The following is a 16239-nucleotide window of genomic DNA, read 5'->3' as shown; positions in this document are numbered from 1 at the left end:
CACTGTTGTTCAATCGGTCTTCGATAACTACGAGAGTTTCACTTTCTGTCCAACACATCATCTCAAACATTGCATTTGGAGATGCAAATATTCCCTTTGTTGAATCCGTGATACTCCAAATTTCACCTCAATCTTGTCATAGATAATAACTAACGTTGTTTAATCTTAACCTTCTTTTATGCAGTCCAAACGCAGCAATATCAGATGCAGTTTCTGATACACTAATTAATATTACTTCTTCTTTGTATTACAAGCATAAACATTGAATTAATACTGTTTATATTGTATATCTAAGATGTTAATTACGTTTTTTAATTTAACTATGCTTGATTACACAAAAACAAAATTGATTTTTGAGAAGATATATAACATCTTTCAACTATAACATAAACAGTTAAACTCGAGGGTCACTACGGTTATTCTTTTTCGGATTCGAATAATAATCTCAATGTCAATCTTATTAATCTGATTATACTTTAGAACGGAAGTTTCAAAGCTCACAATGAAGTGTAAATTATTTGTCGTTAATCCTTTTGTCGGTTAATATTAATTCTAATTAAAAATCAGAAGTTTCAAATATAAGTACTCCATCAAACATAAAAAAAAAAAATTATTTTTTCATAAGGATAACTCTCTCAGTCTATCGAGTAAAAAGTTCATACAAAAAATCGAGTAAAAAGTTCATACAAAAAATTATGGAATCTGAATTCGATCACATAAGAGATTAAAATCACTTTCTATCCAAAAGAGTAAAACAACAAATTAATGGGTATTTTATCATTATACAATACTCTACTTTCTCATTTCTACCAAATTTGCCCTCACGCTTAAAATTTTAACAAATTTATATTCAATCATTGAAACAAGATTGATTTTCACAGGAAAAAAGTTGAGGGCTGTATTACAAAAAATGACTTCAAAAGTTGTACTTTTGTTTAAAGAAGCAACCAATAATTAAGTGCAGTTGGTTAATTAACTTAATGTTTTTATAACTTCAAAGTTTTTGGTATATTCTTGTAATTGAGATTTATCTTGAAGGATTTAGATCTCGCAACGACCAATTTTTATTGAAAAGTGATTCTTAAATTGTGGAATATACTGATCCGTGGATAATTTTAAATTTCTTGATATTTTTCAAACAATTTATTGCTTAATTGGTTGGTATAACTTAATGTTTGATGTCGTATGTTATGTTATAATTAACTAAAGAATTCAAATGCAGGTTGACTGAACAAAACTATTAATCCAAAATCTTAGTGAACATTTCTATGAAAAAAAAATTCTAACCATAGGGGTAGATGTTTATATTTGCCTTTAAATTTTAATTTCAAGACGATCTTCTTTTACCCTATCTTTGTTATAAAAGAATAGAGTGATAAAGAATATTCGAGAATTTTTTCATTGTTTCACAATCATCTTTTCCCATTACTTAGTAGATTATTTGAAAACGATTTTATTATATATTATTTAATTTGTCGTTAATGTACGTCAGTTTTAGTATGTACAAATCAATTTTTATACTTTCAATTAGAATATGAATTTTAAGCCAATTAAGATGAAAGTCAACAATAACTTAATATCATTTTAATTAGTTATGAATTGATGATACGTAACTTATTTGTATTTTACGTTACAAATTAACTTTGATTCTTGTGATTTTTCCAAAGCATGTTTGCAAAGTAGAGAATAAACATTGAATTTGACATTTTTCTTTTGGAAATTAATATTTTTAAGACATATATATAGAAATGCATTTTTGTTTAAAAGGGAAAAGAAAACATATAAAAATGTGCTATTAAACATAGAAATGCATTTTTTTTCTTAGTTGTTCGTGGGAAAGTATGAAATAATGGAAATTAAAGGTTAATGGTAATTTGGGTTGAATCTTATGACATATGGAATGATACATAGTATGAACTTTGTACAAAATAAAACTTTGTTAAAACTTAGATAAAATAAAACAATGATGGGTTAAAACCAAGAAGTTGCTTGACAAGTATTGAAAGGAATGAAATTAATAAATAAATAAATATGTAAAGGCTAACATTTATCTTGTATGTTTTATTTCATTCAATCATTTGTCTATTATTTTTGAATTACTTTAAAGATATAAAAAAAAAGGAAATTGAACTTTTAAAATATAAGAGATGAAATTGAATAAAACGTAAAATATGAATTTATATAATTTAGTCAAAATAAAATAAGTGATTTTATGAAAGTCAAAAAATGATGATTAGGAATGATATAATGTAGCATAGCCGGCCGTTGTGATTTCGCCTTCTCCATGACTCAACCATATGTATTTCAAACCATTCCTACAAATTAATTATATACAATTTGAACTTCATTTACAAATTCTTCCTTTTTAATGATAATGACATTTCCATAATATATACAAAAAATTTGCTACATTTCTTTATGGACATAAGTATTTGACATTATTATATATATTTTTTAATAATAATAATATGATTAGAAGTTTATTGAAAACTAATTTATAAAATTAAATTAGATTTAAATTCACTTCTTAATATTATATTATAATTATGAATTTAAATTTGTTATTGATATTAAATTAAAAATATAATATTTATGAAATGAAAAATTATATATTAAATAAAGATAAATAATATATACAAAAAACTACACATGTATTATCTTATCATTTTAGTTTAGAGGTTATGTATTGAGGTTTTATATGATTATTTTGGATAAATTTTCTTAATATTTTTTTCTTTTGAAAAATACAATAATAATATCAAACTTGATGGTTTATTTTAATAACTTATTCAAATATATATAATATAAAACAAGACAAGAAAAATCATACAAGGAAAAAAATAAAATAGAAGAGTAAGAAGTTTATGAAATATGATTTTAATTTTTCTATATTATGAAAACTGATTTTATCACTCTACAAACAAATCCACTTTCTAATAACATATTTTATTTGTTTGTTTATTGTTCTGAATTTTTTTCCCACACAATATGCAAACAAGTTGTAGTATTCTTATTCAGAAAAAGTTAAGTAGCGCTTGCTGAATAAGTGTATTTGGATCTACGATATCAAAATTGTTTTAAATAAAATTTAATTTGGTAAAATTTATATTTTTATTACAAAATTAAATTAATAAAAAAATTAATATGATTTTTTATTCAACAAAAAACTGTTTAACATTAAAAATTTTATATTTTTCTTTCATTTTAAAACCTTAATGTCATACGAGAGACACAATTGTTTTCTTTTCTTTTAAAAAATATGTATTTTGTTATCCTACTATTTTTTTTATTAAAAAGGGATCGTGAATAACTACTTTTTATCTATTTTATTATTAAGAGGCGAACAGAAGTCAATGTTGGATTAAATTTAGATAAATATAATTAAAGTATTTTAATTTGGATGACATATTGGATTGCGTCAATATAGTTCAAAAAACTTAAATGTTTTAATTTAAATAAATAAAAACAAAAACAATAATCAAAAAATCGAGTCATTAGATTTTGATATTTAAAAATATAAAATCATTACCTAAATCATAAGTCATTAACTTAAAGTTTATATGCTCAATCTTTCTATATATATGCTCAAATTTTCAAAATTAACCTAATTCTTAGGTCTGATATCATTCCTGCTTATAATTAAATTTGACCTTATATTTGTTTTTTTTTTCTTTGCAGTGCTACTGAGAAATTGAAAATGACTTTCTGAAATGAAATGAATGGGTCAAATTATTCAAAGTGACTACTGATTTCGTTTTCATTGTAAAGTTCAGAGACAAATGGTAACTTTTTATGAGAAAGACATATTTAGGTAATAAATATAAAGTTTAGAAATTATTATTTCTTATTAATGAGTCACAGAATGATGCTACTTCAAATCATATTACTTTCTGCTTTGCCAATTGGCAAGATTATGCCATGCTTCTTAAGCAAACTATTTACATTTGTAACAATAATAATAATAAAAACTCTTTCAGACAAACTTTTTTTTTAAAAAAAATATATTTGACAAGTTCTATTATTTAATTTTATAATATACAATTATCTTACCAGAGGAAAAATATCTTCATTACATTCTCAACTTCATTCTTANCTTCACAAAATATAGGATATATTCTAACCTATGATTTTGATACATGTTAACAATTATATTTTAACTAGATTCTACCAAACTAATTTACAAGATGATATATATATATATATATATATAATATATATATATATATATATATATATATATATATATATATATATATATATATATATATATATATATATAAATAAAAATTTAGTTTATTAAAGAAAAATAGGGAAATATAGAACTAATTAGAAAATTTTCAAGCAGTTATAATGCAATTGTTCTCTTTATATACCTCAAAAATAGTATTTAAAATTAAAATTTTGAATCAAGTTTTTAATTATATTTTCAAATACAATTTTATTATTCAGTTTTATGAAAAAAATTTCTTATACTATTTACACCATCAACTAAAATATAACAGTAATAAAATTAAATAATAATAATAGTAATATATAAAATAAATTATAAAAGTGTTTTATTAATAATATAATAAATATAACCCTAATTCTTTTAATTTAATAAATTAATATAAAAAACACAAAATAAAAACAACCATGCACGGGTTTTAAACCAGTAATAATAAAAGAGGAAAAGAAAAAACAACCTAAAGTGTTCGTGTGTATGGAGATAGAGAGGTGCATAAAAATAGAGTTAAACCTTCAAGAACTGCAATGAATTCATTTTAGAAAGAAAAACTAAAATGCTTTTTGTAAAAGCTAAAGTATGCTGGAAGTTTAGTTCAGAAAAACTAAATTGCAAAAAGAGTATTTCAGTGCACTGCTGAACTGAACTGTTGGCAGTTTAAAGATGAAAATTTGTACCAATATTACCTTTCTTAGTGAAAATAGTCAGATGTCAACCAAATTGTCTTCTATGATTTTGGAAATCTCATTTCACTCTCCTTGCTTATATCCATCAAAAGTACTTCTCTCTCACACAACACTTTTATTTTTAAACTTAATTCAATGTCCACAGTATATTCTAAGTAGAGTTCATAAAGAAAATGTTGAGATCGTATATGAGAAACAGTTCAGTTAGATAATAAATACAGTTTAGTCAGTTTTTCAGTTTTAGCTCATAGAAACTATTTTTCCAATTCAATTCAATTCTTATACAATTTAATGTAAATAGAAGTATATAATTACCATAGCAAAACACTACTTACCTGATGCTGCAGGTTTCTCTTTATATCCACCAAATTAGTCATCCAACGCGTACAATATATCAGAACAAAAATAAAGTTTAGTCAATGGCACAAGAGATATATGTAAAAACAAATTTGTAAATTATCCAGGCAAGTTCCTCATAAGTAAGATAATATCTGAAGAACAAACTTGTACACACATACGTTTAAAAAAAATCATTACCTTGAAGAACATGTTTACCAGCCTTTAGCAGCCTCAGTGAAAAGTCAACCTGGAACAGTTCATTGTTTGTTAAGAAAATGCAAAGAAATTTTAAATTCTGTAGAATTCAAGTATAAAAGTCCTTCCAATTTCAATTGAAGTTGACAGATAAACAGTCTGGTTCTTGGATAACCAAATCCACATTTTGAAAATAGGTAATACACAGTATGGCAATAAATGCAGCAGGTAGATAACAACAACATGATTGTTATTATTTATAATTTGATTTAATTAGAAGTAAAATGAGAAACAATTAGCTAAATTTCTATGCATAGACAAGTGATTGAAAGTGAGAAAAGGTAAATGTGATAATAGAGAAGAGAAATAAGAAACCTGATTTTGTCCAGCCAATACGATAGCAACTGCATCAATGGATCCGTCTTGGATGATCTCTTCAATACCGCTATCTCCCCATTTACACTCCACGCCGGCGAAATGCTCACTGGCTATTTCTACGGCCGCCGTAGCAGATTCCTGCGCAGAAAAAGTGAATTCAGAATAACCGATGAGATTGAAAGAAGAGCGAACACAAAACTACGCAATAGCAATGGAGGAATGGTACCATACCTGAGTACGGCTCCAAATGGCTTTGAGATGGAAGAGATGAGAGATCTCGGCGAGTTTCGGAATGTAAACAGTCTTCACAAAAAGACCAGCTCCCAGAATAGCGATCTGAGGAACCTTAGTCGCCATAACTGCAATACAACAAGAATAACAGAGAAATTTCAATTTCACTATCTATACAAAACGCATTCTAAGGTTTCTGCCGATTCTGTTGCTCATCAAATCTCACCTTGCTTCCTCTTTTTCTTCTCACTGTTTCTGCTAGTCTTAAAAGGATATCTTTTACATGTATGGCTTTTCCAATGAGCTGTTCACTATCAACGTCCCTGTCAACTGCTGAGCAATATACACCACATAAAATATTCTTATTATATATTTCCACTCAATCAATTATTAGATATTAAATTTATTTATTTATTTTAGGATTATAAATGTGTTTTTATTTTATAAATCTATATTTTAATATAGTTTGATGAATAAATAAATATATATTTATTAATTTAATTATTATAAATATCTTAATGTTTAAGTTATTTATACTATGTCATAATTTAAATATTAATTTAAAACATCACTTAATATATAAAAAAATTAATGTTATTAAATTAAAAAATATATCTATTTATATTTTAAGTTTGAAAATAAAAATACATAAAAATTTAAAATGGAAACAAATTACAGTTTCAAGTACAAGTTTAAGAATTTGAAATACATTTTGTAAGAGCCTAAATAAATAAAAAGGGCTATTTGGCCATAGTTGAAGGCAACTAGGCCCAGATTAAGGGAACCTGACCAGTCTTTTCCCAAAAGCTAGATTCTTCATTCCTGTTTTTTCCTTTTTCTATCTAAATAGAAACTTTTTTTTCTAACTAATTGCTTTGCCTTCTCTCTAAAAGATCCAAACACTTGAAGGTGTTTAAACGATCGCGGTGGCAAGAGCTTCATTTTGAACCGAACAATTTTCTGTTCTAACCGGTAAGTCCCCTTTTTCCATTCTCTTCCACTGTTCTAAAACCTAGGGCTTGCAACTTTGTTGGGTTCATGTGCCTTGTATGTTTTTCCTTCCATTCTCTGCTCATTCTAGCTCTGAGAGTTATGTTCTATTACCAATTTGATTTGTAGGTTCTGTAGGATCAACGCAGTATGGGTACAATCCTAGAGCATTCTTGACAAGTTACTCTTAAGTTTTCGAGGGAGTTAATTTGATTTATTTTGTTTGGTTGAGTTTTGGTGAATTAGTTTCTATTTTGTATTGATGAATATGTGACTGATTGCTTTGTATGATTTTGAGTGCATCTTTTAGAGAATTTGAATGAGATTGTTCTTGTTAGTTCTTATACTTATGATGTTCAGATTGTTTGATCCATAGTATTGATGCATAAATGAAGTGTACTTAATCTATTTGTTTATTTGCACTGAAGTTTTTGAATTTAGTGTGTCATTCCATATTCTTTTCAGTATGCGACGAATGGTGGTTATAAAAGTTTTTTTTCTTATGAACTTTTTAAAGCATGAGATGCAACGCTTTCTTTTTTTTTTTATTGCCATTGCATGTACTGTAATGCCTCCAAACAATTCTTGTTGTTCTCAAACAATAAATTGCAGGAACCTCAAATCATGAGTTTGATCTTATAATAATGTAAATTTTTATACCTTTAAAAGAAAATATATGACCTTTATTTCTTTTATATGATAAGACTTCTTTCAATTTCAATTTTCTTTGATTAATATTCTATTTTTTCAATATTAAGAATATAGGATATTTTAGTTTTGATTAAAGTGATTTTGGCATTATTTTAATTGTCGTTTCAGTTTTTTAAAATAATAAACTATTTTTTTTAGATTAACAATATAGAATCTTTAGTTTTAGATTTAAGCACGGAGTCATTTTATTTGCTGGTATATCTATTAAATATAATGTTTTAAAAAGGGAAATTATATTAATTTATATAAGGTAAGATAATATTATATATATATTATTGTATTTTATAATGTTATGGATAGAAAAAAATAAGGTATCATTATATGTTGGTTGTGTTAAGTTAGATTCCAGCTTATATGTTAAGTGTTCACTTTATTGTTGCTTTTATAAAATCTATATAAGACACTTTATGGTTTGTTGTTAAAGAGGTTTGTTGTCATTATTTACTATCAGTAAATACATAAATAGTGATTTGATGATTATTAACATGACAAACCCTAAAAACAATAAATATTTTAGGATATGTTTTGGATAATATTAGTTTATAAAGTAAAGTTCCTTATTTATATACTATAAAAATATGTCTTATTTTTATTCCATTCTATTTCTGTCAATGGATCGATGATCTAATTCCTTACTTGATTATTCTATCCTTCTGAGTATTAATCTCCAAATTGTGTGTTGCGAATCTTAAGTCGTTCAGTCCACTGAAAAAACATCAGTGAATATACTCAATGATTTAATAATAAAATTAAGTTTTACAAAAATATCTTTTACTTCAATGTGAATCTAGGTTTATAAACTTTGAAATCGACTTCTAATTAAATCAGATCCAAAAATTATTCATTAATGGTTTTTATTATGCTTAGTCAACCGATTGTCGGTTAGTCAATAATCTAGTAATCAATCGGTAATGATAGTAACTCTTTCACAGAACTTTTTTTTTTGAAATATATTTGACAAGTTCTATTATTTAATTTTATAATATACAATTATCTTACCAGAGGAAAAATATCTTCATTACATTCTCAACTTCATTCTTATCTATCTCGAATGGTAGGTGCTCTTTACGTAATCTATTTATAAGATTACTATAATTATAATCAATATTCAAAATAAGAGTAAGTTTAAAATTAATGTTTCCACTCTTTGTAGTATAATTAATGTTACTATTGGTGACCTTATTTTATGGACTTAGTTAACTATTTCACTGAAGGTTTTAAGTGTAAGGAACTTTATATCGGATAATTTTGGTAGTAAATTCCAAAATTATATTAATCCAAAGTTATATTTACAAAAAAAAAAACAAATTTAGTAATAATTCTCCTTATCATTTTTTTTTCTTAATTAATAGAACAATTAAATATAAGCTATTTATCTCAACCATTGGATTTCAAATAAATAAAATGTTTATAATGGCTCTGTTGTTTATGGTTGAGGGGAATGTGAGTTTAGCTTATTCGAGAACTCACGTGCTTTGACAAAAGTAGGGGAAAAGTAAATTAAAAAAAATGGATGTTGAAAGTTGACATTTCATTATTTATTTGATTGAAAATGTGTATAGTAAAATTATTTAATTAGTATAACATAATTTAAAAGACTTAATAGTTTAATTATAAATTGAATTTTAGTAATTTGATGTTTTCAGAAAAAATTATAAATTTAGTTTAAATAATTTATAATTTATAGAATTAGAATAATCTACTGTATAAAAGAAATATTATGAATGAGACAGTATAAATAGGTTTATATTATAATTTTTATTACATATATTATATAAGAGAAAGTAATAAAATAGTGAGAATAAAANCAGATGAAAATAGTAAAATTAGAATTGATAAGTACCTTTTCAAAGCATACAAATTAGCATCACTTCTAAACAATTCTATTTAGATCAAACAAAAAAGTTTAAAATGATCAGAGTATTTAAAACAGTTAAACTTTCAGTAAAGAAATAAAACTTTTTATCATTTATTTTTTAGAAAAACTAAGACAAAATATCTCCTCGTCACTTTTCCTCGAATAAGGGATTTTTCTTTCGAATATTTCAATATCTATTAAGGGATTTTTTTTAAGAGAAATACAAATTAATAGTATATGCAAAATATTATGTGGGTAATGTAACATTCCAATAAATATAGATTGAAAACTATAATTATTTTAAGGAGTTAACAAAAACAATATGATAGAAACAGTAGAGAGGAAGCAAAATAAGGAGAAGATAATGAAATATCATTAAGAATTTAAAGCTGAACAAGGAACTAAAGGTTTGATAGAATTTACAAGCTTAGACCGAGCAGTTAAAAGTTCACATAGACCGAACGACCATACAAAATAAGATACATCGAACGTCCATACAAAATAAGATACATCGAATGGCCATACAGAAAGATTATACCGAACGACCATACAAAATAAGATACACCGAACGGTTATTTACATAATATAAAAATCTAATCTATGGATCGGTCGGTCCCACACTATCTTCTGGTTGTTCGTCCTGCAAAGCTTCCTCCAAGGAGTCCTCAATACCTTCTGCTCACATTCATAGAATGATCATTGCAGTGAAGAGAATTAACCGAACGATAATTACCGAACGACAACACAGACATGACAGAAAAATAAGGGTAAACTTATGTAATTTAATTAAATCAAATCTAATATAATTATTTAAAACAGGTCATGGAATGATCTAGAACTTCATATTAAGACATACAACCATCATATAATCATCTCAACCAAACACCGAACGTATAAACATAAGAACCGACCACTACTGACACTGTCCGGACTTGTATGAACCATGTAGCTCGTCGTCTCTAGCACCCGGCATAGTGTAGTAACTGGGATACACTCAACAACTGTCACCCGAGGTTAGTCCTAAAATGACCATCTGGTCTTATGGTCGCGGACCTCCTGCTATTCCCACACATGAGTTACCCTCTTATATATGATGAGGAAAAATCACGGAATATCAAGATCAAAGACGAAGCCAGAGTCTGATCATGTTCATACTCTATCAATCATAACCAAATCATGAGACATTCATCCTTGGAATGCTCTTACATCTCCATTTTTATTCAATTCACGATTATCCATCATATTCATAGACTCAATCATTCATCAAAAGCATATAATAATAACTCCAATCCAAGGTAATAACTTAGAGAAACTAACACTGCAACTAGGAGTATGACCGAACGACCTAAGAGTATGACCGAACGGTCTAGTGACCATTTGACACTGATTAAGCTGAATGTTATCTAAGACCGAACACATATAAACTTGTTTCGAAAATAAAGTCTTTGGACCTATTACTAATACCTTGGACCGAGTACTAGGAGCTTAGGCCGAACACTTAAAGCTTTGGCCGAACACTTTATAGTAAGGAGTTCTCTTCAAGAAACCGAATGCCAGTACAAGACCGAAACTATTTTAGGAGACTGAATGTCAGTATAAGATTGAACACCCTTTCAGAAATATAATTAAGATAAGATGAATACTCCAAAGGCCAAGTACTTAGTCTATGACCGAGCACTTTTAAAGACTGAGCGCTCGGTCTATGACCGAGCTCTTTAAACAGATACATACATGGTGAAACTGATAAAGAAACTTCTTTAACTTATTTTAAACACTCTAACTAAACTAAATTGGTAAATATCAACTATAAGAATTATCACCTTTAGAAGACCGATCGGTCATCAACTGAATCCTCCTTTATAAGAGAATTCAGTCAAGACCGAACGTCCTAGAAAATACCGAACGGTCATATACATGACCCTCGGTTAACTTACAGAATCTACAGAGTTTTGACTTAATCCTATTACTATCCAGTACTTAATAATTTACCAAACATCAATTCATTCAACCAAGCATACAATTTCATCAATCAATCAAGATCATCAAACATAAGCTATTCAATCATTCAACGTTTCAAACAAATAATATAACTAAATTAAATAAGCTTCCCTTACCTTATAATTCCAAAGATCCTAAGTTTTCAAGTGATACTTGAGATAGAATCAGAGCCTAACGTCCTACACATCCAAATTGGTGTAACAAGCTTCACCTATTGTTAAGGGTAAACATCAGATTCAGGAAAAAGGTTGGAAAGTCACGTGCAACCCAAAATAATGATTACATGCATCTGGAACGAAAAAGCTTAGAAGGAAGAAGGGTTTTGAAACTTACCAGTCCAAACTAAAAACCGATTGGTGTAAGTGAAAGAACTTGACACCATGATTCGTTAGACGTTGCTTGAAGAGTGATTGAAACAGTAAAAGTGGTGAGAATTTTAGAGAGAAGGAGGAGGATTTTAGAGAGAAGGAGGAGAAATGAAAATTACAGAAGTTTGGAGAAGAAAGATTGCATACGTAAAATGACTGGAAATTTGAAATCCCAACTTAAATACTACCGCTAAATACCAATCGGTCCAGTCCACAGCTGCCACTTGTATTCCACTTTCTAAACTCCCCATCTCCTCTCGGTGACACATGTATCCGACTAACTGGAAATTAAATGAGACGTGACAGATTGTCTCCCCTCAAATATGGAATTAATAGGACGTGTCAGGTAGATAATTTAATTAAACATTANTTTAGTTACAATTCATTATACAATCGCAAAATTATTTGAATAGAAAATAATTTATTTTAAAAAAGAAATTATTAAAAAGTAAAAATAATTTATATTGAAATGGTTAAATTCTATTAAAATAAACTATAAAAAAAATCAACATAGTATTGACATAATTTTTTTTTAAAACATTCATTCTATCTATTGACGATTTCCAAAGTGAATTTGATTACGTAGTGATTTCTTTCTTTCTGACATTTCTTCGTTTGGTGAACCGAACAAGCCCAAACTACGAACTAAAATCATAAGAAATGTCCATCTTATTATCCACGGATATAGTTATCTAAAATACTAATAAAAATTATTTATCTTAATTCCTACAAAAGTTAAGCACTAATAAAGTGAAAATCCAAGGATTTCTCTACATTACCAAAGTAAATTTGGATTAGTTTTGGCATATTTCAAGAGCATTAAATAATTCAAGGTGAATATCAAAGTTTATAAATATGATTTTGTTACAACACTAATTATTTAAGCAAATACTAAAACTTCATCCAATGATGTTGACGCGGGTAATTATTCAAACACAAGCTTATTCATTAATTCTTAACGCCTTGTTCAGTTGATTGTTCCATTACATTGCAGAGTAAATATAGGCTGTGAAGGTGAAAAGGGTTGGTTCCATGATTACCTCAATACTTTTTAACCTGAACAACTTCACCTTGCTTAGCTGCAGATTCAAATACTGCCTCTAACACTGCAACATCTCTTGCACCCTCAACAAAAGAGAGCCGTGGCTCACCCACAAAATCACTCTCCTTCTGCTTACACGGAAATAGATTAGACTAGAAAACACCACCCTAGCTTCTTCTTTATATTTTTATTAGTCCCTAAATTTTTGAAATTTGTTTTTATCATATACTTTAAACAGATTTTAAAAATTAATATATATAATCCTCCCAATCCAACTTTTTATATTTATTTAATATTTTAAACTAACATAACATTTGAGTTTTTTTATATAGTTTAACCTCTTTCACTCAAATGCAAGCTTGAAATATGGTTTAACAGGTTCGTTATTGAGTAAAAAGTTTATATCTATTTATTTTTAAACTTTAGAAACTAAAATTGAATTATAATTTTACATAATTTAGAAACTACGAAAATATTTAATTTTTGCATNAAGTTGTCTGAATCTCTAGTTTGACAAATGTTTGGAGAAGCAATTGATAAAAAAAAAATGTAACATGAATAATAATNAAATTTGTTAGGAATTCAAGCACAAAAAAGGAGGAATGATTTTATACTCAATTTACCTTGAGGGCTNTTTCAGANACATCACTAAGAAAAGCTTTTAATTCCTCAACGACTCCATCGGATGGAAAGAAGGAGCTTTTGACTTGTCTATNGGCACCATGAAGAGAAACCTACGTACATGGCATCACAAGACATAAAANAATGATGCCATTTTTCTTATGAAAACCAGTAACAGAGACTCAGTACATACCACGTAACCNTNTTCTCTTTNGAAANNNTGCTCAATATGCAGGGTTCCATTCAAGCCAACAAATCGCCACGAAAACTATAATATATTAAAAGTCANGAGTAAAGACATACAGAAATAAATGCATGAANAGTAGCCTATAAGGTGTGNCTCATTTGTAAGAAGAATGATGTTTGAGCACTTGCCTTGGGTGTTTGGGAGTTGATAACCACTGAAAACACTCCTGAAGATCCATTCTCCAACTGACTAAGACAAAACAAACAAAAATTAATCTTGGATTTGCAGTCATGTGTTGTAAATTAACTTCATGAAATAGAGGCTTACAAGACAGATGATATGGTATCTGGGGGAGGTAAGTTCAAATCTACGTGACCTGTCCTTGCTGAAACTGAAGCCACNTCAGACCCAACAATCTACCAAAACAAAAAGTTTAAGAACATCATTATACACAGAAATTAGGCCTATAAGCCCCTTCTCTAGGATTCCTGATAGAGAAGTGAGTTGAAAGGAAACTTCACCAACTTTTAGAATAGCAAGCAACTTTACTTTAAGCAGGTCAAAACACAGTATTTCTTAAAAAAATAAATAAATCATACAACCACTATCTTTTCAATGCTCAAGTATATTTTGGTAACAGAGCATTAAACACTATTAATAAAGTTTTTGGAAAGATGCCAAAGGTTTATTCTTATCAAAAGTTTATACTTATCATAAATTTCATTGAAAACACCACAACACAAGCACACGAAACAACGAATAAAACAATTAAAATGATTGAAAATCATAAAAATAAAGTCAATTTAAAATATATACATAAATACAAACTTTATTTTACAAGTTAATTTTGTAAAATTAAATTAAATTTAAATTTTTAACATAAATTAGAAATAAGATCAATTTATTATATATATGAATTCAAATCTCATTGTACATGTTGATTTTGTAAGACTGAATTAGAAATTCACGTTTTAACAAATTAATTAGAGATTATCATAATAATAATAAAAAAATTACCAATCTTAACGCTGCAATGTAATGCACGCCCATATCAAGCATGTAACCTCCCTGCCAGAAAGAAAAACGGAACAACTTCTCTTAAGAACCAAAAATCCACAATTAGTACAATAAAACAGACATAAACTGTTACGCAAATAACATGAGAAGTTATTAAAGACTTTTGGATTTGCAATATTTTATCTATCAAGTATAGCCACAGAAAAGGAAAGAAGAAAAAAATAAAATGGATTAGATTGTTTGAGTACTCCATAGATTAAGACATATAAAGATCTAAACTTGGATTTCCAGTCAGGTATTTTGAAGGTAACTCCATCGATTAGAATTTCGGAGAGGAATAAAATTATACCCATTCTTATTCACTGCCAACATAAAGTTCATCCAGAAATTAAGATTTCATATATTATTCAATTATTACATTAAATAGTGGAGTTCTTTTAGGTTATAGGTCGGAATGGTAACTTAAGTGATCCAAAACATAGGTTATATGAGAAATGGTCTTTTAAATTTAAATATTCAAACAGCGCACAACTTAATTAATCACAAAGCACATACATGGAAACTGTGCCTCCAGCTGGTTGAATAGTATGGGTTTGAAGTGGGCATCGATGCTTCCATAATAAGGTTAATAGTGATAATTTTCCCAATGCCAGCAATTAGTTTCTTGCCCTGCCAATAAACTTATGTGACTGTACAGTTGGAGTCATCGGTCAAAGAACTCAAACAACGAATACCTCTATTAAGCCAGACTCAAATCGGTAATTTTCAGCTATAGACCATATTAATTGACNAGGAGAACCAGCAGAAATAGATTGGTAGCTAGACAAAGCAGTTTCCAATTCGCTTGTACCTGCATTTTTTATATTCATGTATAGTTATGCTATTGCCTGTTTGGTTTTGAAAAGAGAAACCGGATAAATTGTTAAGAAAAGAAATTTAAACTTAACTTCATAAAAGTAGGATAAATTATGTGATTTTAATACATGTTAAAAATTATATTTTAACTAGACGAAACTCATTTATAAAATGAGATTTATCTTAATATATATTTTAAATTAACTTTATCTCATATTATTTTTAATATAAATTAATATAAAAAAATATTTGAAAAAGTATAAATAAGTAAGAAATAAAGTTAAATATTTAGTCGTTTGATGAAGTATAAATTTTATGCTTGTTTACATGATTTACAAAAGATAATATTAAATATTTACATGATTTTAAATAAGATGTCGATATAATTCCAAAAGATGGTAATGCATTTGTAAAACATACACATAATATAATATATATGGGGTTTGTTAACACGCGTACGCCTATTTTTCAGTTGGTACGTTTTAACAATGTGTACCGAATTATAGTAGACAAAAGTACCCTCATTTATCATGGATTC

At 27.5% G+C, this 16239-nt stretch overlaps 2 protein-coding genes across 3 annotated transcripts in view; both read right to left on the bottom strand.

Moving 5' to 3' along the window:
* Nucleotides 1–4633: 4633 nt before the first annotated feature.
* Nucleotides 4634–6385, bottom strand: LOC106758930 (glucose--fructose oxidoreductase-like). 2 transcript variants are annotated; one of them, XM_014641943.2, is made up of 5 exons: nucleotides 6281–6385; nucleotides 6055–6182; nucleotides 5821–5961; nucleotides 5449–5497; nucleotides 4634–5264 (listed from the first exon to the last, which is right to left on the bottom strand). In XM_014641943.2, exons 2-5 carry the CDS (start codon nucleotides 6178–6180, stop codon nucleotides 5239–5241), a joined length of 342 nt encoding a protein of 113 aa, XP_014497429.1. In that variant the 5' UTR covers nucleotides 6181–6182; nucleotides 6281–6385; the 3' UTR covers nucleotides 4634–5238. The 2 variants fall into 2 exon arrangements, with proteins under 2 accessions (XP_014497429.1, XP_022635229.1); XM_022779508.1 differs by lacking the exon at nucleotides 6281–6385 and having other exon boundaries at nucleotides 6055–6274.
* A 6345-nt stretch (nucleotides 6386–12730) lies between these two features.
* Nucleotides 12731–16239, bottom strand: part of LOC106759563 (uncharacterized protein YMR315W) — a 7370-nt gene continuing 3861 nt past the window's right edge. Inside the window, exons 6-13 of the mRNA XM_014642787.2 lie at nucleotides 15581–15696; nucleotides 15402–15515; nucleotides 14847–14897; nucleotides 14157–14245; nucleotides 14018–14078; nucleotides 13836–13910; nucleotides 13645–13755; nucleotides 12731–13149 (exon numbers count right to left, since the gene is read on the bottom strand). Of these exons, the coding sequence (XP_014498273.1) occupies nucleotides 13021–13149; nucleotides 13645–13755; nucleotides 13836–13910; nucleotides 14018–14078; nucleotides 14157–14245; nucleotides 14847–14897; nucleotides 15402–15515; nucleotides 15581–15696 (746 nt within the window). The 3' untranslated portion in view covers nucleotides 12731–13020. The remainder of the gene's footprint in view (nucleotides 13150–13644; nucleotides 13756–13835; nucleotides 13911–14017; nucleotides 14079–14156; nucleotides 14246–14846; nucleotides 14898–15401; nucleotides 15516–15580; nucleotides 15697–16239) is intronic.

The sequence above is a fragment of the Vigna radiata genome, chromosome 4 (genome assembly GCF_000741045.1).
Source record: "Vigna radiata var. radiata cultivar VC1973A chromosome 4, Vradiata_ver6, whole genome shotgun sequence".
Taxonomy (NCBI): Eukaryota; Viridiplantae; Streptophyta; class Magnoliopsida; order Fabales; family Fabaceae; genus Vigna; species Vigna radiata.
This window is presented reverse-complemented; position numbering and strand designations above follow the sequence as displayed.